The 22,877-nt window shown below is 45.5% G+C and overlaps 1 protein-coding gene across 1 annotated transcript in view; it reads left to right on the top strand.

The window, feature by feature from the left end:
* The window catches only part of SEMA3G (semaphorin 3G), an 81,393-nt gene extending 61,216 nt beyond the window's left edge, over positions 1–20,177 (top strand). The window contains exons 8-16 of the mRNA XM_035106093.2: positions 2,332–2,446; positions 3,515–3,584; positions 4,473–4,617; positions 6,104–6,335; positions 7,624–7,715; positions 8,352–8,393; positions 9,014–9,239; positions 11,476–11,615; positions 14,219–20,177. Coding sequence (XP_034961984.1) covers positions 2,332–2,446; positions 3,515–3,584; positions 4,473–4,617; positions 6,104–6,335; positions 7,624–7,715; positions 8,352–8,393; positions 9,014–9,239; positions 11,476–11,615; positions 14,219–14,674 — 1,518 coding nt within the window. The 3' untranslated portion in view covers positions 14,675–20,177. The remainder of the gene's footprint in view (positions 1–2,331; positions 2,447–3,514; positions 3,585–4,472; positions 4,618–6,103; positions 6,336–7,623; positions 7,716–8,351; positions 8,394–9,013; positions 9,240–11,475; positions 11,616–14,218) is intronic.
* Positions 20,178–22,877: the final 2,700 nt, after the last annotated feature.

Raw genomic sequence — 22,877 nt, 5'->3', positions numbered from 1 at the left:
TACGCTCTATATGGCTCAGAACCCCAGTCCCTAAAGGACTGCCTCTTCCCATATGTACCTGCCTGGAGACCACAATTCCAAAATCAGTGGGGAGGGTAGGTAGTGTTCTGAGAATGGGCCTGGAACACTCTCCCCCAGGAGGCACACCTGGCTCTGACTTTACTATCATTTCAGCACCAGATTAAAAAGTTTTCATTCTCTTGGGCATGTGGGCAGCTTTAATAATATGAATCTTACAGTTATTCAATCAAGGCTTTAGTGTGTGCATTTTTTTACAGTTGTTGCACTGATAATTGTGCATTGTTTTTAATATGTTTGCATTGGGTGGGGTTCCCTGAATGAGTCCCAGTAGCAGCAGCCTTATGTAAGGTTTTCTACTCCCCTTCTGTGCTCCTTGCACCCCCAGAATTGGCTTGGGAGAAGCCCCAGAACTGGGGGGGGGGGGAGGTGAAGTTGAATTGCAATTTTGGTGCTCTTTCCAAGACTGTAAAGAAAGGATTGCAAGTGGAGATAAAAAGATTGCTCAAGCAGCAGGGCATATTGAAATGAATGCAATAAGACACTGCATACTAAAATAGTTATTCTGTGTGAAAAGTATAGGAGTTGGAATGACAGCAGATAACTGTGAAATAACAGAGCACCAAAAATAGATGGGAATGCAGTATCCTTCACCATGAGATTCAGGAGTGTAAAAGCCAAAAAAAGCTTCTTTTGGTATGTGTCTGAAATTGTAGTTGTGGGAAGTGGGGCTACAGAAATGTTTATTGATGGTTACATGGACTGAACTGGCGTTTCTGCAACATGGTTAAAGCGCTGCTACCAAAAGCTGATGATGTGAGGCTGCAGTCACAGAATTTATTCCAGGCGTCTTAGAATGCAACCTGAGGTGCAGTTCCTAAAATCAGCCTCATCAACAAGTGCAATGCAAGTCCTAGCAGTCCCCTTCAGAAAGAAGAGAGAGAGGGGAATTTTCCATTCAATTCTCTGCTTGTTTGGTACCCACATTCTTGGGGGGCAGGGAGAGATATAAAACATATGTCTTGGGAAACTGTTCAGCTTCCAGACATATATGTTTCAGAAACAAAAGCTGAAAATTAAAATGCAGAAAAGCCTCACGCACTTTAAAAAAGAAAGAAAAGAAAACATGGTTGATGAACCATATGATTTAATAATAGAAATGTGTGCTAGAATAAAAGTTCAGATTTTGTTCAAAAAGCTGATAACACGGGACTGCCTGTGTGTATCTTTGAAGATGGAATTTCATAACTGGGGATTTACTGCTGAAACAGTCCTCCTTTCTGCTGTGTACCTGCAGAACCCATCTCAGCAGGCTCATGATATATGAAAGAGGGCTTCTCCCAAACTTAGCGCATGCAAAAAACTGCAATATTGAATAAAAAATAACTGCTGATCAGTGCATGTTTTGCAATAAGGGAACTGAGGTGTAGGTTTGACTTTCCCTTACCCAGAAGCAGTATTTTTGTTTGCTAGTCCTAGTCCACTTAGCCATGCAAGAGAGGTTTCATAGCACATCCTAAAATATGCCCCAGAATTCTCTGCAGTGCACAAGAATTTCATGGTCTGCATGACCTCTGCAGGCAGTAACACAGCCTTTTCAGGCAGTAGCTGCTGGAGGGAAGTAAATGCTGAGGTGCTGTAGGACAGAGCTGGGTGTCCCATGTAGTCTGCTCTGTGCCCTCTAAGCTAGCCTGCCTGCTGCCCCATCACCACTGATGTTGAAGTCCAATTTGTTTCTGTTTGTGGGAAGTAGGGGCAGAATCTGGTTCTTTGCTTCAGGGGGCAAAATGTCTTGGACCAGTCCTGTCTCTCAGAAGCCAAGGCTGTGTACCTGTTTACTCTGTGTTCAGTGTGCTCTTACTGCTGGTTTGGGAAGCGGTGTACACACGACGTTAGCCATGATCCATATCCGTTCTGTACCTGTCCTGCTATTTCTTATGGAATACTATATTTTGATGTGTTTTTGCCCAAACCACCTTTGATCTGAATTGAGAGAGAGAATGGCCAGCTGTATCTTGAGCTAATAATGTATGTGTGGGCCCAGGCCAAGTCTGTATGGAAAAAGGGTTTCCCTTGAGCTAGAATGCTTGAAAATGACAGATCTACGGAGCAGAAATGAGAGCAATCTGAATAGAAGCCAATATCTGTCCTTCTCTTGGTTCTGAGTTTTTAGTTTTGCTTTTGATGCCTCTGGAAGGATTCCTAAAGCACAGCTTAAGCATGTCTTGTTTGTTTATTTGTAAAGAGACCTCATATCAGAAGCATCAGCTGCCTCCACTTCTGAGGATCCTTGTTTACTCTTCTCCTTTTCAGAATGATGCTGGAGGACAGCGAGTGCTAGTCCATAAGTGGAGCACCTTCAACAAGGCCCGGCTGGTGTGCTCTGTCCCAGGGCCAGATGGCATTGACACATACTTTGATGAACTGGGTAAGAGAAACGAGCTTAGGATTGGTTGCCTTTCATAGGATTAGCTCCTCAGTTTGTCAGCTGGAAGCCAAGCCTTGGAAAGTGGGGTTTAATTTGGCAATTTGAGGAGAATGAGGGGGTCCATCCCAGGGGGCTCCTCATGGCTTCTTCTTTCTTTGGCGATCACTCGTAGTCGAGTAAGATTGTCTTCCATAAACACAATTTTAACAATGGGTCCGTAAGTGACTGTGGAGGCCAATTCTGGATCCACACGTCCTTCCACAGCAGTGCTCAAGCTAAGGAAATATGAAAGTGAGCATTGTTTTGGATGGGAGACCACCAGAAGCCCCATCTCCCAAGACATAGGCCATGTTGTCTGGAGCTAATAAGAGTTGGAGTCTAACAACGTCTGGAGAGCCTATGAATAGGCGATGAAGGTAACATACTTTTGCATTAGGAAATCACTAAGATCAGGACTAGCCCAAGACGTTTTGTTGCCTGAGGCAGGGCAGCAAATGGCACCCCCCCCCAACTAGTCAACTTGCCAGTACCTAAAACTTGCCAGGCTTGCCAAAATATTCCACAAGCATTTTTCCTTCTCCCCAGCACTAACAATATAACAACAAAATGAACTTGGCTGCCTTTTTGTAATGCCCCAAATCTGCTGCTTGAGCTGCCTGCCTCATTCTGTCTAGTGGTAGGGCCGGCCCTGTCAATTGTATGTTGGGGACTACTAGTCTGTTACAGCGTGTGAGTGCTTTCTGGATGGACCACCAGATTTCAGGAGTTGGGCGTTGAGAGCAGTGTGTGATGAAGTGGATGTCAAGGTCACACAGTTCACCTGAGTTAAATATTTGGAAATCACAGTGGTAGTGCCAAATCATCACATACACACACCGATATTTTCAGCTGTCTCTTTGGTACTAGCATCCATCAGCCCCCAGCTACTAGCATTGCATACCCTAAGCAATCCAGTTGACTAAAACAGGATTTTAGTTTCTTGGAATGTGTATGTTGGTAGGCCAGTGATCAAAGTTAGGTGCATGGGAGAGCCCTTTAAATGCTGTGAATCAAACATCTCTTAAACAGAGGATGTCTTTCTCCTGAGGACCAAAGATGGGAAGAGCCCTGAGATCTATGCACTCTTTAGCACCATCAGGTGAGATTATTTTGCTTTGGTTGTTTGTTTGTTTGTGTTTTGCTTCTGAGGGGAACCTTGAGATGTCTAGCACTATATACCTTGACTGAACAACTCTCAACCATACAAATCTTCTCTGAGGGCCTCTCCATATTGGTGTTATTTCTGTGAGCCTATTCTCCAACATGTCGTTGATGCAATAATAGTGCATTAGTGGTGGATTTATGATGGACTGTGTACATATCATTCCTCATTGTTAGTTGTTCTCTGATGCTTTGCCAGTGTTCTTTGCATTATTGCCATCTGGAGAGGCACTCTGGTACTATGGGGGGACAGAAAAAGAAAATGCCAGAACTTTTGTGGTATGAAACGTTACAGGATTTTACCAGGAAGTTACAGGACATGCACTGATGGTGATAATTTATTTATACCCCCCCCCATCTGGCTGGGTTTCCCCAGCCACTCTGGGCGGCTTCCAACAGAATATTAAAATACAATAATCTATTAAACATTAAAAGCTTCCCTAAACTGATCAGAAATGAAGCAGGTGCACACAGTGTTGAAACCTGGATTGTGTATAACTTCCCCTATATCGTCATCAGCACAAACCGTCTTGTGTTTCTCTAGTGAAAGACTGGTTATAGCTTGCCAGTTTTTCAGTACTTATACTGTTAATTTGAAGAATGGAGGCCATGTGCTCTGATATGGAATTCCTAATATCTGATAATATACAACCCTCTTGGATGATTTTGAAGCATTTACAACTGGAAGTGTAAGGCTGTATTTTACCTCACTTCCTAATATACCTAAGCATTGAATACACACAATACTAAATATTAAGACAGTGTTTGGAAAAAATGTTCTTTCCCCAAATAGGTTCTTACTATGGCTAAACCTCTCTCATTGCAGCAATGTCTTCCAAGGCTTTGCCATCTGCGTATATCGTATGGCAGACATCTGGGAGGTTTTTAATGGACCATTTGCTCATAAAGATGGCCCAGACCATCAGTGGGCAGCTTACGAGGGCAAGGTGCCTTACCCAAGGCCAGGAGTTGTAAGTAATTCATACCTGAATTATGAAAACAATCTTTAAAAAGCTTGTTTAGAAAAAGAACTTCCTAATCATAGTTTGTTTGTTTTTACTTAATAACTAATGCTGATTTCAGATATTATCTGGCTGTGCCTTTAAGACCCTGGCTGTATACCTGAGGTTTGTGTCTAGCAGTATTTTATGGGGTAGGAGATGTTACGGTGAACTGGCAACTCCATGCAAAAGAAAAACAAATGACCTTTCGGGAAAAGTCCCCTGTTGAATGTGGCATTTGGTTGGGTTTTTTTAAAAAACAAACAAACCCCAAAAACTATCAATTTCTTTTTGTGGAACAGTGTTAAGGCTCATGCAAAGGCATTAATCCAAGTTGAAAAGTTGCAAGTGGGTGACGTTCTGATTGGGAAGCAGACATTTCTGAGGGGTAGCACAAACACTTTGTCACAAGTGACTGAAGTGTCCTCTGCAACATCTAGGGGATAGTCTCGGTGGCGCGGGGCGCCAGGGCGCTGGGCTGGCAGGAGGGCGTTGCACGGCAAAGCCGTGCTGCACGCTGCGCCCGCCCACCAGGGCGGGGGAGTTGGAGCGATCTCCGCGCCAGGGCGCCCAACCGGCTTGAGACGGCCCTGGACATTACAGAAGATAAGCACATAGTCCAGGTAGAGCAAGTTCTGAGAGCAGCCAAGGGCCAGTATCCCAGTGGTTAGAGCACATGCTTTGTGTGCAAAAGGTCCCAGGTTCAGTCCCTGGCATCTCCAGTAGTGCTGGGAAATTCCCGTCTCTGAAACCCTGGAGATCTTCTGCCAGTCAGTGTAGCATTTCATCCGCTTTATCCAATCGGAACCATTGTGTCTTGTGTTAGATATATTTCTAGTACGGTACTTAAGACAGAAGCAAACAGTGGGCTCTTCCTAATGAGGTCAACTGAGACCTGTGCTGATTTATAAATGAATTTCCCAGGGGCTACTGTCTGGTACTGGATGTGGAGGCAGAGCTGAACTAAATGAACTTTTAGGGATGGTATTCACTAAAGCAGTCAAAAACTCTGTAGAGAACCTTTCTCAGCCTGAGGGCCATGTTTCCTTCTTGGCAACCTTCTGAGGGCCACATGTCAGTGGTGAGTGGGACAAGAGTCAAACATGGGCAGAGCAGTGAGTGACCTTTATTCAGTAAGCTAGTTCCTACAACCCCACCCCCCACCCCAACTTCCATCCAGGCAAGCTAGAATCGTTTTCAGAGTTCAAAGACACATTCCAGCCAGGCAAAAACACTTGAGGCAAGTGAAAGGTGTGGCTGGAGAAGAAGTGTGGCCTGGGCCAAGGGCCAGATAGAGAGGTGTGTCCTGAGGTTCCCCACCCCTGCCCTAGTCAGAATCATTCTTGTAAGTCAAGAATCATAGGAGGCTTTTCATTGTGATCCTGCTCTGAGGTGGATAAGCAGCCGGAACACAGCCCTATTTGGCTGAAATGCTGTTCTTTTCCCTCCATTCCAGTGCCCCAGCAAAACCACCAATCAGCCAAGCCGGCAGTACTCCTCCACCAAGGACTACCCTGATGAGGTCCTGCACTTTGCCCGTGCCCACCCACTGATGAGCAGATCTGTGTACCCACTGCATCGCCGGCCTGTGCTGGTGAAAACCAACCTGCAGCACCGCCTGCGGCAGATAGTGGTGGACCGTGTGGAAGCTGAGGATGGGCAGTATGATGTCATGTTCATTGGCACAGGTGCAATCTCATGGAGCGTTAGGGCTTGGTGATGTTAGGGGTGGGCATCTGTCAATGTGGAAATGAATATTCGAGGCAATCTCTTGAAATTTTGCATTCTCTGAGGCTGAGCTTGGGTATGGAAAATCAGGTTTGGGGCCAACTAAGTACTTGTGATCCCTGGATCAAATTAAACCTTTTTGTATATGAACTGAAATCCCGGGGGCCTCAGCAAAGTTTCCTGCTGTCTTACAGAATGACTTGAAGCTTGCCAGCTTCTCTCTTTCCTCAGTTTCCACCCACATTTACTCTTTGTAGGTGATTGCTGTTTTGGAACTTATGTTTAGCATTTATCCATTATTGTTCTGTGCTAGGCCACTGTATAAATAAGCATCCTTTCTGTATCCATGTTGTGATACACTCCATTCTTAGGTGAGATAAAGTACCTACTTGACTAGATGCAGGAAGTTGAAAAGTTCCTTGAAAGACCAAGGTGGGGGGAGAAGAGGGCAAATTACTTTCCCCCCCCAAAAAATATTTTTTATTAAATTTTACAATAATTCACATCCATACATCTGAACATAATTATCCCAACATGATTATCACAAAAAGGATAAAAAGAAAAAGAAAAGAAAAAAATACAATACAATAATTCCTCGGGTCCCCCTTCCAGCGGCTCATTGCAAATCATTTTCGGCAAATTCTATATCCTAATTTCCTTAACCTAATTGCATCTTCTACTTCTTAATTTATATCATATTATACCATACTACACCTTATCCAAAATAAACTTCACTTATTTTTCAAACCTGCAACTTCACAATTACTTATAATTCTCTTCCTACATCAATTCTACGAAGAGGGCAAATTACTTTTGAAGGGGCTCTTCTCTTTCATCTTCTCCCAGTGAGCAATGAAGCTACCCCTCTATCAGCTGAGAAACAATTTTCCTTAAACTAGCATAGGCTTCCCCCAAAATAGCTCATAAACAAAAAGGATTCAAGGACAGGAGAAGTGAAGAAGACATCCATAATCATACATACATGCAGTCAGTGGTGTAAATTGGAGTCAAATCCCAACTCTCTCACAACTTCCAATAGCAGCTTTCTTTGTGTCTTTTACTGTATAAGTGTTTATCTGTGGGGATAACATGGTCCCCAAGGACAAGCTGTCTTTCTTTGCAAGTTTTTGTCCATGGTAGAGATCAGTTGTCAAAGAGGAGCAGCTTTTGCCTCTGACAGAATGCCTGGTGGCCACAGAGGTACAGTAGTTGGCTTTGTTTCACGGTTCTCCCTTTCCTGCTTCCTAGATGCTGGCTCTGTACTGAAGGTTATAGCCCTTCAGAGAGGGAACTTTGCAGCAGCCGAAGAAGTCATTTTGGAGGAGCTTCAAGTATTTAAGGTGAGGTTAAAAAAAAAAAGGCAACATGTGTACAACCTGATCCAGGAACAGATCAAGACTGTATTACACAGACATGTAATTACTAAGTATTCTTCTTTGCTCACATGTAGATTGGATGTATCCAGGGCTGTTTTTTTAGTGGGAACTCAGGGAAACTCAGTTTCAGCACCTCTCAGGTGGGCGCTATTGCCATTCTAAGAGAACAAAAGAGGTGTTCATGGTGACTTCTGGCACCTCTTTTGCTAGAAAAATAGCACTGGATATATCTCTCTTGCACATTCTTGCAGCATGGATGCATATTTGTGTACTAGCAGATATTACCTGTCAAATTTTGTGCTCATGTCCCAGAAGAAGTATATTTGTTATAGTGCAGTTTCCACACAGACTGTCCCTTTTATCTTATGCCATATGTCATAGGACATGGCATTACTAAAGCTCTAATCCTGAACAATTTCTTTGTCTCTCTCTGTATGCATGTTCTTGTGCCTTTGCTTTTGTGTGAGAACAGGGGGGAGCTGAATGACCCTTTATCTCTGTAGGAAAAGCAGGACAGAAATGTGCACTTGTGGGGGATTGGGGCAAGGATCAGTTTTGTGGCATGTTTACCTGAGAGGCCATTTCTTTTAATCCCTTCAGGCACCAGTCCCTATTACGGAGATGGAAATATCTGTCAAGCGAGTGAGTAAATAATTACTTCTTTAAAATACAGGTGTGGTGGTGGAGAAGCCACTGTGCAGGAATGCCTTAGAAATGCTGGCCAAGCCACTGGCTACCTCAGGCTCTGGTGGCGGCAATACAGCACTGTTATCAAAATAAAACCCTATCTATTAAAGACTCCACCCCCATCGTTCAGCCCAGACACAGGTCCAGCACCAAGGGCTTTCTGGCGGTTCCCTCTCTGCAAGAAGCAAGGTTACAAGGAACCAGCCCTGTGGAACGCCCTCCCACCAAATGTCAAAGAAATAAACAACTATCTGAGTTTTAGAAGACATCTGGGAAGTTTTTAATGACTGATGTTTTAATGTATTTTTAATCTTTTGTTGGAAGCCGCACAGAGTGGCTGGGGAAACCCAGCCAGATGGGTGGGGTAGAAATAATGAATTATTATTATTATTATTATTATTATTATTATTATTATATAATAATCTTCTTCTAGAGAGAAAGGAGTGCATTAAAGCTACACTGCAAGGATTAGCTCCCTTAGCTCTCATAGGAATGCTGTTGAAAATGTTGGTTGGAGAGTATGGACTCTGCAGTTTATTACTACTCCAACTCACCTAGCCTCCTTGTTTCAACAGCAAATGTTGTATGTAGGCTCCCGGGTGGGAGTTGCCCAAGTGAAACTGCATCAGTGTGAGACGTATGGGACAGCCTGTGCAGAGTGCTGCCTAGCACGGGACCCTTACTGTGCCTGGGATGGCCTCACCTGCACCAGGTACCAGGCATCAGGCAAGCGTCGTTTTCGCCGGCAGGACATCCGGAATGGGAACCCCATGCACCAGTGCCTGGATCAAAACTTGACAGGTGAGGAAACATGTGAAGTACATACCCAGACCAGTAGCTGTGAGCTATGCCGAGGATGGGGCAGCTGCATACGTAATACACTCTGTTGCAGTGCAGGCTCAGTAGGGTAGCCCAGTGGCAATGTGTTTGCTGTTGTGTTGCTCTCTTTTTTTGCCACAGCATGCTCATTAGATCAGAGGCCATGAGAGTCTCACAAAATTACGGCCTATTTGTTTGGGAGGAGGTATACTTATTCATTTCATTTATTTTGCATTTTTGCATTTATATCCCACCTTTTTCTCCAGGGAGCTCTCCTCATTTAATCCCCGCAAAAACCATGTGAGGTAGGTTAGGCTGAGAGCAAGTGATTGGCCCAAGGTCACCTAGTGAATTTCATGGCTGAGTGGGGATTTAAGCCCTGGGGTCTCCCAGGTGTTAGTCAAAAACTCTAACCACTATAGAACACTGCCTCTCTTCCAGCCAATCTCCCAGTCCTCTACTTCAGGTAGCTTCAGCCCCACCACCCTCCCAATTTCCCATGGCCTAGAATCTAATAATGTAGGCAGGTGTTCTAAGCAAACTGGTGGGGGCGGAGGCAAGCATTGCTTGAGTGTTACAAGAAAGCACTACAGCACAGGAATCCAGTTAAGAGGCTTGTTCAAGAGAAGTGTAAAAAGGTGGGGCTGTGTGGGGGCCAGTAAAAGGTAATGGACCCCTGACAGTTAAGTCCAGTCGCAAATGACTCTGGGGTTGCGGCGCACATCTCGCTTTACTGGTCGAGGGAGCCAATGTTTGTCCGCAGAGTTTTTCCGGGTCATGTGGCCAGCATGACTAGGCCGCTTCTGGCGAAACCAGAGCAGCACATGGAAACACCGTTTACCTTCCCGCCAGAGCGGTACCTATTTATCTACTTGCACTTTGATGTGCTTTCGAACTGCTAGGTGGGCAGGAGCTGCGACTGAACAAGGGGAGCTGACACCGTCGTGGGAATTTGAACCGGCAACCTTCTGATCGGCAAGCCCTAGGCTCAGTGGTTTAGACCACAGCGCCACCCGTGTCCCTTGCGGGGGGCAGGGAGTAGGATAAACATTAAATATGTGCCAGGACAGAAAATTAAAACACTAAACCAGATTGTTGAAACTAACGTAGCAAAACCTATACCGTTTGCAGTTGCTAGCCTCTTGTGATGATCAAATGATGAATCACTATGGCAGGGGTCCCCAAAATACGGCCCGGGGGTCAGATGTGGCCCACGCGAGCCAATTGTGCAGCCCCTGATGACCCCCCCCGCCCGCTCTCCAGGTTGGCGCGGCACCAGAAATAGCTTGTGCGCACGTGCGGGCCATAGGGTGGGGGAACACGCTCCCACCATACGCATGCGCACAAGCTAGCAAAAGCCAGAAAAAGCAAGTGTGCACGCGTATGGGAGCGTGTTCCCCCGCCCTCCAGCCCACTGCGCGAACGGCACCGGAGGAGCTGGCCCGAAGCCGGGTAAGTTTGGAGACCCCTGGACTATGGGCAAGATTTTTATTTTTAAAACTGCAACTGTAGCAAAAAAAAAATTATGAGAAGAAACTATGTCAGGTCGTGTTATATGATGTTTCATTTGGGTGATTCTTATTTGCAACTAAAAACCAGAGGGGCCAATGAGTAAGAGTTCCTGTAGGTAGGGAATGCAGAAGACAGTCACCTCTAATAGGTGAGAAGTCTGGTGGAATATTTTATTGCCAGACAGGAAAAAAAGGTGCTGGTGTGGGACATGGCTGGCAGGGCATTCTGATATGATATCTACTATTCCAGACACAGGGAAGTTTTAAAACACCAGGCTTGCCAGTCTCAAGGATTCTTAAGGCATTGTCATAAGCCTTATCCACAGCCCTTGAAAATACGGGGTGGTGGTGAAAACGGCAACAGTTTGCGCAGCTAGCATTAGCTGAGGCTTCCATTACATTATCACAGATGTGCCTCAGAGGAGCCTTCATGCACATAGAAAAAAATAATTATTTTAGTGTCCCCAGGTGTACAGGTCAAGCTTTTGCTTGGAGCTATGGATGTGACACGTGACAGACCTCTCTGTGCCCAAAGAGTCACACAGCAACTCCCTAGCTCAGCAAGGCTTTAAACCCAGCCCTTAGCCCCTCCCCACATTCAGCTGCAGTATTCTGCCCTGTTATGCAAGCTGTGGCCCTCTGCAAGGAGATGGGCTCTTTCTGCTCAGCTAGCAGTCTCTGATATGGGTACCCTCCTGTTTCCATAGTGGATGATTTTGACAGCACAGAGGAGAAGGTGGTCTATGGGACGGAACACAACAGCACCTTCTTGGAGTGCATCCCAAAGTCACCACAGGCTGCCGTGCAATGGTTTGTACACCGGTCTCCAGAAGAGTTAAGAGATGAGGTGAGGCCAGTCCCGTTCTCCACTTTCTCAATACTCTTGCTTCCTTTTCAATAGGATTTTAAAAATAAAATAAACCTCTTTCGCCAAATCAGGGGTCGGCAACATGCGGCCCATGGGCCAGATGCAGCCCACGAAGACCGTTTTACCGGCCCATGAGCTGCCCCCGAACTGAGCCACCCGCTCGGCGAGTCCCCCACGCGCTGTGGGTGGCGCCGAAAATTGCGTCTGCGAACGTGCAGATACCAGAAATTGCCTCTGCACATGTCCAGATGCCGAAAATTGCTTCTGCACAGGAGTGGTTTTCAGCATCTGGGCATGTGCAGAAGCGATTTCCGGCGCTGCAGGTGTGTGCAGACGCGATTTCTGGTGTCGTGCTGCGCCAGTCTGGCCCACGGACAATCTCCATAGGAGTGATCCAGCCCATGCCCAGTACACCTTGCCGACCCCAGCGCTGTTGTTGTTGTTTAGTCACTTAGTCATGTCCGACTCTTCGTGACCCCATGGACCAGAGCACGCCAGGCACTCCTGTCTTCCACTGCCTCCTGCAGCTTGGTCAAACTCATGGCTGGGAGGAGCGGAAGGGAAGTACACCTGGTTAGTTCCACAGAATACAGATGACCATGGATATTCAATTGGGAGTGCCACCAAGGAGGAGCTGGCTTGTGCCACGTCCGGTTAATACAGATAACTCCTGCTCAGATGTCAACAGATTCTTTAGGGCCTTTTCTTTGTACTTCCATCTGGTCCCTGTCATCTCACGTGCTTTCCCCTCTCTAGACCCTTGCCCCACTTCTTTAACCTTTCCTCATTTGGTTTCTTAGCCTTGCCTGCTGCATGGATCTCCACTAGGAATTATTGAATTTAACTGAAAATGGAGAAGCCCACGCTCCTACTGTGTGAGGTCTCGCCTCTCTCTTCCCAGAGTTAGCAGGCTAGTCTAATTCCCAGGAAGCTGGGCTGAGAAAGATGTGATAATAGTGTGAGGTTTCTGAAGGGGAATTCTCTGGAGCAAAAGGGGCAGTTGAAGGCTGGGCTGGCCAGTAAACACAGCTGGTAAGTTCCAGTCCAAGACTGGCAATTGCTAATAAGCACAGTTCTGGTGTCATAAAGAGAGCAAAGTGGTGTCAAGACTCTCTCCTGCCTCCCTCCAAACCGCATAGCTTTGTTAAAGGACCACACAGAGCATTGGAATGCGTCGTTCCTGCTTGGTTCCTTGTTCTGTATGTAAGACAAATAAATACAAATCATTCCATTGTAAAGGGGGGGGACATTAAATGGATTCTTATGTGCCTCCACCCTATTTTTTCAGTGTAGACTTTGAATGCAGCAGCATTCGGAGGCAAGGCTAGTGTCATAGGACCAGCCTGGAATGGTTTTACAGGTGAAGGGTGTTCAGAGGAGAACAAAGGTTCCATCAAGACTGAGCCCGCTATGTTATTCTTCATGCACTTTTTTTTAAAAAAAGCAAATGAAGCTCATCCATCTACCGGTAGTAGTTTAGGTGGTCCTCCTGGGTGGAGGAATTGGCTCAGGCAAGTGCTGCTTCCCTAAAAAGGGTGTTGGTTGCTTATACCATAGGAATGAGACCCCCAGAGGCAGTCACAGCTTAATTGCCAAGAAGGGATAGGCAGGGACAGGGAGGCTGTTTGGATGGGGAAAGTGATAAGATGAGAAGAGTTGGTTTCTTTACAGAAAATGGTTGGACGTCCAATCTCAGCCCGTGTTGAGGGAATCTGACAAGTGCAATGCTGTACAAGCTTGAGACAATGGCAGGAGAACAGCTGGGACTTGTATTCTTTAGCAGGAGGCAGGACTCCAGGCTGGGACAATCCTGCCTGCTCCATATGAAAGGAGACTTGCAGCTTGATATGCTGTCTCAGGAGATAATAATACAGAAGTAAATGAACTTTAGCTCAAAGAGCAATGGAAGCAAACATCAGAATCTTACTGACTCTCCTCCTTTGGGTTTCACACCAACTCCCCCAACTGCCACTAAGCCTTGGCTCATTCTTCAGCAATGTATCAGTATCAGGGATTGTGTGTACACAGTAAAAAAAAAATTCTGCATCAAGAAACCCTGGATTCATTGTCCTGAATAAATCATGTGAATGAGACAACTACCCAGCACAATTTATTCCATCTCTTCTAGTTAAGAGGAAGAGGCATGATGTATTTCTGGCCACTGGAAATTCCTCACACACTTACACCCTCTGAATCTTCACAAGGCATTGGTTATATAATTTCAAACATGTCTCCACAGCATCTCTGTGAATCATGGAATTTTTGGGGTGCTGTAATTTTGCACCCATTACTGCAGGGATCTACTTGATGACAGCAGTGCCACTACGAACTTCAGAAAAAATACTGGCAACCCATTCTCGTGATTCCCTGAAATGCCTTGAATACAGAGGTGCAGATCTGTAATTTTAGACTCCTTTCCATAGTGTTGTGTATTGCTTCAAAATGTGCCCTCCTGCTCATTCTACTGAGGGGACCCTGAAGTCCTGCCAGGATGGCACCCCTTCTTTAGTAAGTTACAGGGCACCACCACGCAGAATCTAACCTCCTGCTCAATTTCTTTTCCCTTAACCCTTTTTCTCCAGGTGAAAACAGATGATAGGATCATGAGGACAGAGCAAGGACTGCTCTTCCGGAAGCTTTTCCGCCAGGATGCGGGAACCTATTACTGCAAGGCTCAGGAGCATGGCTTCACTCAGACCGTCACCAAAATCATGTTGGAGGTGATTGAGAGTGAGCAGCTGGAGCAGGTCTTTCAGCGGGAGCAGGAGGAGGAGCCGCCTCGCCCGCTGTGCCGGGTGCCTGATCCCCGCATGCTGCATGGGCAAAGGATGTGGTTCAAAGACATCATGCACCTCATTGGCTATTCCAACTTGCACCGGGTAGAGGAGTACTGTGAGCGTGTGTGGTGCGGAGACCGCCAGCTGCGGCACAAAGGCAGGCCCCCCAAGAGCAAGAACATGCTGGATGGTGGCAAAAAGGGGAGGGGCAAGCAGCACGGAGAGAGGAACCGGGTCCCTAGGCAGGCGGCTGCCACATAAGTGGAACAGGAGCCAACACATAGCAGGAGAACATGAGAGGAGGAAAGTCGGCATGGACCAACCTTCCTCCTCGAGAATGAAAATCAGCCCCTCTAGGAACTGTCCTTATGATAGGATCTTGTCCTTTTGGAAGGGGCCGCCTTGCTGATCAGCTGAGCCTGGAGACATTCCTTGCTGGAAGCACATCCTTCTGTCAATTGCATTGGAGACAAGGACTCAAACACCAGACCTATTTCCTTCCTATCCTGTCTTGATGTATTTCACTTGCACCTTGGGGGGTTGGTTGGTTGGTATCTGGGAAGGTGTGGGTTGGCTTGAAGACACTACTCTCTCCATGCAGTTGTTGTGTGTATTCAGTTGCTGCCCCCGATGTTCAATATGACTGAGCCACAAAATGCAGAGACATAAGGGTTGAGGATCTAACCACGTGGCAAAGGAAAACCACCAGCAGAAGTACCAGAAGACAAGCCAACAGCACTCTGCTTAGAAGTCTGGGTGGGAATATGGTGAGTTCCTGCTGGGAATGGGCAGGATGGAGGTAGGCAGGTCTCTCCTGCAGGTGACAAGTGACAGGCACATTCAGCTGCACGCAACATGTGACAAAAAACGCCTCTCTGAAGAGAGCGGATGCCGATTCCAGTGGGATCCCACCTACCCCCAGCAAAAATCGATAAGGAAGGAATGTGATCAATGAGCTATGGGTTGTAATTATCCTTTGGTGGTAGTGAGGCAAATTCTGTTTGTCAATCTTAGGGGTTTCATCTGCCCGGAGGCAGGAAGCAGTCTAAAACTTTTAGGGCATTTTCACTGAGGCAGCTTAATGTGGTCATTTGTGAATGCAAAGCCTACATTGACCAGAATGCTAATTCGACTTGCCAGTGGCTCTCTTTTGCTTGAGCAACAGTATTGATGTTAACACTAATAGTGCAAAAAGAGGCTCAACGGGAATTTATAGGCCAAAGAAAACGTTACGATGCAGCTGCACTACAACATTAGCCTGCTACTACTCCGTTACAAGGCTGGCTTTCAGGGCGGGAAGTGAGTGGCAGGAGAGGAGTTAAGCACATCCTTCCACCTGCCCCCTTCCTGACACTATGTGTCCCCTTCCAGGGGTGTGTTGGAGCTGAGGAGAAGCCACCAGGCTAATAATTATACGTGGCTGCAGCCATGTAACATATAGCTTGGCCCTCAGTTGTACATATGTGAATTTTGCAGGCTGCCTCATACCACCCAGAGCAGACTTATATCTTTCCCGCCTGTGTCTTTTGAGCATTCTTAGCTGCATTCGCTGGGCCATGCAACATCTCTTCAAGCCCGTGTCAGAACTTTGGCTTTAAGTGCTCTCCGTCTTTCATTCCTGTATCTCTGAGGCTGTGTTGATCCCCTAGATGAAACTGATTAAACGCCAACAGCTGAATCAAAACCACCAGTTAGTTCAACAAATAAATTAAACCCTTATGCAGCAAACTCAGGCTTGGGGGCAAGTCTTTCTTCTTTTGTTTTCAGTGATTCAGTGTTCAGCTGCACAATGAATGGGTCTCATAGCAAGCTGTGCCCAGGACTGAAGTTTATTGCTGAAACTTCTTCCTACAATGTCACTCATTGTACAGTCAAAAGTTCTCCAAACACTTATCGAACAATGCATGTGTCGAGGGGCCAGAAAATAAAGCTTAACTATCTATGGTTTTGTGAAGAAATTAGAAAGGTTAGCAGTGCACAGACGCCTCCTGAAATAAGATGTCCTCTCAATGACCAGTTTCTGGAGAAAGCACTATTGACACAGTCAGTTTGGTAGTAAATGGGCAGATAAAGACCATTGGGGGGTATTCAGTAAAACTTAGTTGAATACCACCCAATGTCATCTGTCCTACCACCACATGCCTTTCTGGCTGTCTCCAGACAGTGTGCAGTTTAACACTGGACTGGATGAACTTTCCTAGGAAGCAGTGCCCACCTCTTGCCCTGAAGAGGTGTAAGTCAGGGTTTGTGTAGCGGTCTCTGGGCAAACATTCAGAGTTACTGTGTCATCTCTGCCCACCTGGACTCGTGATAGATCAGCTCAGGGACTGGCACACTCTCCTTGTGACTTGCTGATGTCATGTTGTTTCAGCATACAAAACGGATAAACACACGCTTCTCAAAAACAATAAAAATGGCAAAACACCAATAAAAATGGTAAACACATTCTCAGTTTGAAATCCACTTCCATCAGTTTCCAGTACAGCAAATGAATATTTGGTATAGTGCATGTTGGTTTTAAAAGATGTCATTTACATCAAAGGGATCCATCAGAATTTGGCAGGTACCGGTAGAACAATTGCATCAACCTTTCATGCCAAAAGATGCCCATCAAGGCAGGGAGTAACAAGAAGTTCTGTCTACCAAGCCCAGGTTCTACCTCTCCTTTGTGACTGGAGTTTAAAAGTACTCAGAGCTGTAATACCCTTGTGCACATTGAAGCCTGTTAAATTCAGATAGGTCAAGTTAGGGATAAAGAGATGGGTTGATAATACAACTAGTAGCAAATAAGACATGGGAAGCATTATTAGGAAGGATTAGAGAGCAGTTACTGATGAATAAAAAAGAGAAAATATATGCGATAAAGGTAAATAAAGGTAAGTGTTGTTGTTGTTTAGTCATGTCAGACTCTTCGTGACCCCATGGACCAGAGCACGCCAGGCACTCCTGTCTTCCACTGCCTCCCACAGTTTGGTCAAACTCATGTTCGTAGCTTCAAGAACACTGTCCAGCCATCTCATCCTCTGTCGTCCCCTTCTCCTAGTGCCCTCCATCTTTCCCAACATCAGGGTCTTTTCCAAGCTGCATTAGGAAATACTTGTATTACGTTCAAGTATACTTACCTTTTTTTTTCCTGGAAAAGGTAAGTATACTTGAACATAATACAAGTATTTCCTAATGCAGCTTGTACTGTTATGGTGCAGCAGTTGAGTCCCTCCCTTAATAATGTTTGGTTCTGAAGTCAGTGGAATTGTCACTGATGTGTCTTACGTGTCCCAGGATTAATGGTGGGATGAAGGATAGGATAACAGAATGGCATTGAGTAACTCCTCGAGTGTCCTCTAACTGCCCATTGCAAACTGAGTGTGTGCTTTGTTCTGTGTTCAAAACAGTTTTCATGCATCACCAGAGTCCCATTCAAAAGACGTCTCTTAACTTTCTGTGCAGCAAAGACTTATTGGTGAAAGGGTGGCGTTGGTATTCCTAGCTTGGACACGGGAAGAGAAAAATGTTCCTTCCAGGAATGCCATTGTATCTGTGCATGTCATGAGGCAAAGCTCATACTTCCTTGAGCCCCATCTTTTGTGTCAGGACAGGAGGAAAGGTCTGTTTTCTAAGCCTGGTTTAGGGATAAATATTAGGGTCAAACAGTCCTTTCAGTCCATATGACCCATTCAGAGCAGCGTGGAAATGGCATGCAGGGATCCTAATTAAATGGAGGGAAGTAACTGTGGTTCATCTTTGGAAATACAGCATTTGGTCGCAGGAGGAGGTGCGGTTCAATGAGGACACATACGGACCCTGTGAATGCCACAGGAGGGGGGATGTCAACAAACTAGTTCTAAGTGCATACAAAGCAGGGTGGGATATTGGTTGGTGTAAACAAAACAACACTGGCAGCTGTCTCTCCATGGCCGAGGGTCGACTGGGTAAAAGTTGACTACAACCCGGTGGTGTGAAAAGTGATTGGGGATAATAGCTTTAACAAATGCATCTTGCTTTCTGCAAGCACAGGGATTGGCACTTTAATTACCTTTCCTGTGTCTGAGGATTAATAATATGTATGAAGTTGGAACTTTTGCAGACCAGCTTTGGGGTTTATATTTGATTTCCTACTGCTGTGACTCTTGTGAGGTAGCTGTCAAGGGAGAGAGATAATAATGCGTTACTTTTCAGACATTATTAGTAATAAGAGTGTATTGGACTATATGTGCTTCATATTTTGTCTTCCAAACTGTTCTGGAGAATTTAACAATTTCCATTGCCCCTTCATATGAGATCTGTCCATTTATTCATCCGTCCATTCATGATTGCTGTAGTTACTAACAATTACACACTCAAGTGGATGGTTTAATAATATTTTGGCTCACTTTTAATGTGAATGGGACCCTATGTCTTGCACAACTTTGGATTTGTTGTGAGACTTTAGGAAAAAAACAATTCCCCCCACCCTTTTGCCTCAGAGCAATTTAAGGCAAATTATCTTTTGATTGGAGCATATTGAGGGGATATGGAAAGCTAAATTATTAAGCATGTAAAGATTCGCAAGGCACTAAAGTGACATAGGCAATACTATTATTATGTGTTTGGGGGGGGGACGGAGATCGGAGTTTTTAAGCCTTGTGTGTAGAGCATATACTTGACATCTGATACATCCTCTGTCAAGAAAACTCTCTCAGAAAGCAGACAGCCTTTATGATCTTTGCCTTCTCCAGCTACAGTCCCATGAGCTAATGTGCCAGCAGGTCTTTGAAGCCGGGTGTGTGAAGGGAGAAGACAGGCAGACAATGAACTTCTTTCCTGCATCTGCTGGAGTATAATTACATAGAGTTTATTTTTGCAAAAGGCCTACAAAGTGGAAAGTGAGCATGACATGAGGTAAAATAACAAATACTGGGAGATCGCAGAGAGTGGATTTCACAGCCTGTGTATGAACATGATTTAGACCTTTCTTGTGAACTAAACTCGGGTCTCCCCATTTGCCTTGACTTCTCAAACTTGTGTGCGGTCACTCACCTCAGTGAACAAAGCAGGATAAAATCCCATCTTTCAGATGCTTCACACAAGAGTACTGAATCCTACCACACCAGACTAAATTATTGCTCAGTGCTTCTAAGTGTTAAAGGGCACCAAGTTTCTCAAGAAACCTAACAACATGATCCTAAGCACCTATTTGGTGTCAAATTCTATTGATTTCACTGGAATGTGTAAGTGGGTACAAAGTACATTTAGGATCTTCTGCCTGAAGCTTAAAGGTGAAGGAAAGGGACCCCTGACCATTAGGTCCAGTCGTGAACGACTGGGGTTGTGGCGCTCATCTCACTTTACTGGCCGATGGAGCCAGTGTACAGCTTCTGGGTCATGTGGCCAGCATGACTAAGCCACTTCTGATGAACTAGAGCAGTGCATGGAAATGCCGTTTACATTCCCGCCGGAGCGGTTCCTATTTACTTGCACTTGCAGTGCTTTCGAACTGCTAGGTTGGCAGGAGCAGGGACTGAGCAACGGGAGCTCACCCCGTCTCACAGGGATTCGAACCGCCGACCTTCTGATCAGTAAGCCCTAGGCTCTGTGGTTTAACCCACAGCGCCACCCGCATCCTGAAGCTTGCTTTCCCCCAAAGTAAGCCCCATTAAACTTAGTGAGACTTCCTTCCGGGGAAATGGGCTTAGGGCCAGGTTGCCAGAAATAACTTCTTTTTAGTCCACTGTGTGTTATTAGCTGCACAATCTTTTCAGATACAGGTAGGTAGCCGTGTTGGTCTGACGTACGGTAGTCGAAACAAAATAAAAAAATTCCTTCCAGCAGCACCTTAATAAGTTTTTTTATTTTGGTATGAGCTTTCGTGTGCATGCACACTTCTTCAGATACACTGAAATAGAAGTCAGATAATAGATTTCCAGGGTGGGTTCCGTCAATTTTTAAAACCCACTGAGATAAATTACAGTTAATATACCCAATAAAACAACCACCAAAGGATTAAGAGCAGCAGTAACAAGGATTTAAAACCAGCCGCTAGGATCAGCTTAAGTATCAGAAACTGGCTGAGAGGTCTGAGTGAATAACAAGATCCTTGTGCCATAAAGGCATTTGATTTGGTGCCAAGCAAGCATCCTGGAGGAGGGCATTGTGCAGGCAGTCTGCATGGCCAATCTCAGGGTGGTCACACTAGATAGACCAAAGATCTGAGTCAATATAAGGCAAGTTCCTTGAGGGCTACACTGAATGATAGGATTACTCTCACACTAAACACTCCAGTATCAGTTTCTTTTTCTTTGTAAGTTGGAAGGCAATTGCCAGAAGCCAGGTTGCGGTTAGAATGAATCTGTGTTCAATATTCAATTAGCACTACGCAAAACCACAAAGACGGAAAAATGTCATTAGGAGATTCCTTAACAGGGACCTGGTGGAGACAGGAAGAGATGCTGGAACCCTTTCAGACATGGATTCCAAGAGGGTGGAATGATTTTCATCATTCTTCTCAATTTCCTTTTCCTCACTCAATATTTCAACTCATTTTGTGGGTCTCATAGTCTCTACTTTCAAGGGCTCTTCCAGGTGGAAGATTTTTCAAATGCTAGCTCCTGAAAGTCACACATGATTAAGTGCACTGAACAAGATTACAGTGGTACCTCAGGTTACAAACGCTTCAGGTTACAGACTCCGCTAACCCAGAAATAGTACCTCGGGTTAAGAACTTTGCTTCAGGATGAGAACAGAAATCGTGCTCCGGCGGCGCAGCAGCAGCAGGGGGCCCCATTAGCTAAAGTGGTGCTTCAGGTTAAGAACAGTTTCAGGTTAAGAATGAACCTCCGGAATGAATTAAGTTCTTAACCAGAGGTACCACTGTTGGCATCTAGCAAGATAAGTGTGGTAGAGCAGGGATGGTTAGAGGATAAAACTAGCCCACCACTGAACCCTGATCTTGATCTCTCGTAGGCCACCCACCTGCCTGCTGGATTTTATTTTATTATTTTATTAATTTTTATTTTATTTTACAAAGAAAACTGGACTAGATCTTTATGTTTTAACTGGATAAATATTCAGCATATTCAGTAACATGTGCCTCAGATTACTTATACCTAAGAGGACCTTAACATCCTTGCTTTGTACATTTAAGCACATCACTGAATCCTGAAGGGGTGGCGAGGATGATGATACTGAAGTCATTCATGAGCCCACTCTTGTGATAGAGATGCAATAGTAGGGTGTGTGCAGTCTCTTCTCTCTGTAGGTTTCAAAGCCTCCCTGAAAAACTGTTTGGTTTCAGTAGTCTACAGTCAATTATATTGGGGGAAGCTTTGGTCATACGTGAGGGCCACAGCATGTGGTGGAAATCCTCCTCTCCCTTTTGCTAAACAATACTCCCTGCCCCAGTACAGGTGGAAGAGAACCGATTGGGCCGCATAGGGTCAGTGTTTGAATTACAGGGAGATCAAAAGAGACCCAGACTCCCCTTCACGTTTTGCGACAAGACTCTCTCGGCCACTGTTCTTAGAACGTGTTGGGTGAAACCATGCTTTGACTAAAATTGGGAGCAGGAGGACAGGGTCAGGAGGTGGGCCTTGCAGATTTTACTCCAAGGCCACTCACCTCTCAGACCTCCAACTGACCTCTCTGTGAAGCTCAAAGAAGAGAGAAGAAGGGGGCCACACCACAATTCAGTAGAGTGCTGCAAGTTGCTAATCCTCACACAACCACGAAGCTTGTAGGGTGACCTTAGATCAGTCACACACTCTCAGAATAATGTACCTCACAGAATGGCTATGAGGATAAATTGTGGCGGGACGATGAGCTCCTTGGGGTAGAAATGCCTGTATGCACACAGACATGACCTCTCAGCCCTGTGTGTGGCAGATTGGAGCAGAGATGTATAAGGGATTTCTGCAGCACAGCCTGGAGAAGGAATCAAATCCTGTTGCAGCCGGCAGCAGTTTTGGCTGGAAAAGGCAACTCTGTGTTTTTATGGGGACAGCATGATCTCACTTGCTCAGCAAACTCCCTCAAGCTGATAAGGATCTTGCTCCTTCCTGCAGCCGACCAGGCCTCACACAATAGTGTGAACCACCAGTCCTGCTGGGAAGAACATTGTTGCCGAATGTGAAACACACACATACAAAAGCCACTGCCTGCCTTGGACTAAATAAGACTAGGGGGTGTTTATAGACCTCAGCACTTCCGAGTGGGCGTTCTTTAACATACCAAGACAAAGGATGGCACAATAAGAAATTGTTCCATGTTTACTGGTGTCTGTTCCCTTCAGGATGTGAGGATCTCATTAACAGCATCAAACAATCCCACACATTTGGCTGCTGTGCTGGAAGAGAGGGATGCTGCCTCAGTTATCAGCCATCCTTTCATGTGTGCAGCCAAGAGGGAGGAAATGACAGCTGTTCAGAGATACACAACTTGGAATAGAGGCTCCGATTCAATTATCTCCATGATGGAGATAAACAGGAGGGCT

Source organism: Zootoca vivipara, chromosome 2 (assembly GCF_963506605.1).
Source record: "Zootoca vivipara chromosome 2, rZooViv1.1, whole genome shotgun sequence".
In the NCBI taxonomy this organism is placed as follows: domain Eukaryota; kingdom Metazoa; phylum Chordata; class Lepidosauria; order Squamata; family Lacertidae; genus Zootoca; species Zootoca vivipara.
Note: the sequence above shows the minus strand (reverse complement) of the source record. Positions and strands in the feature narration are given on the sequence as shown.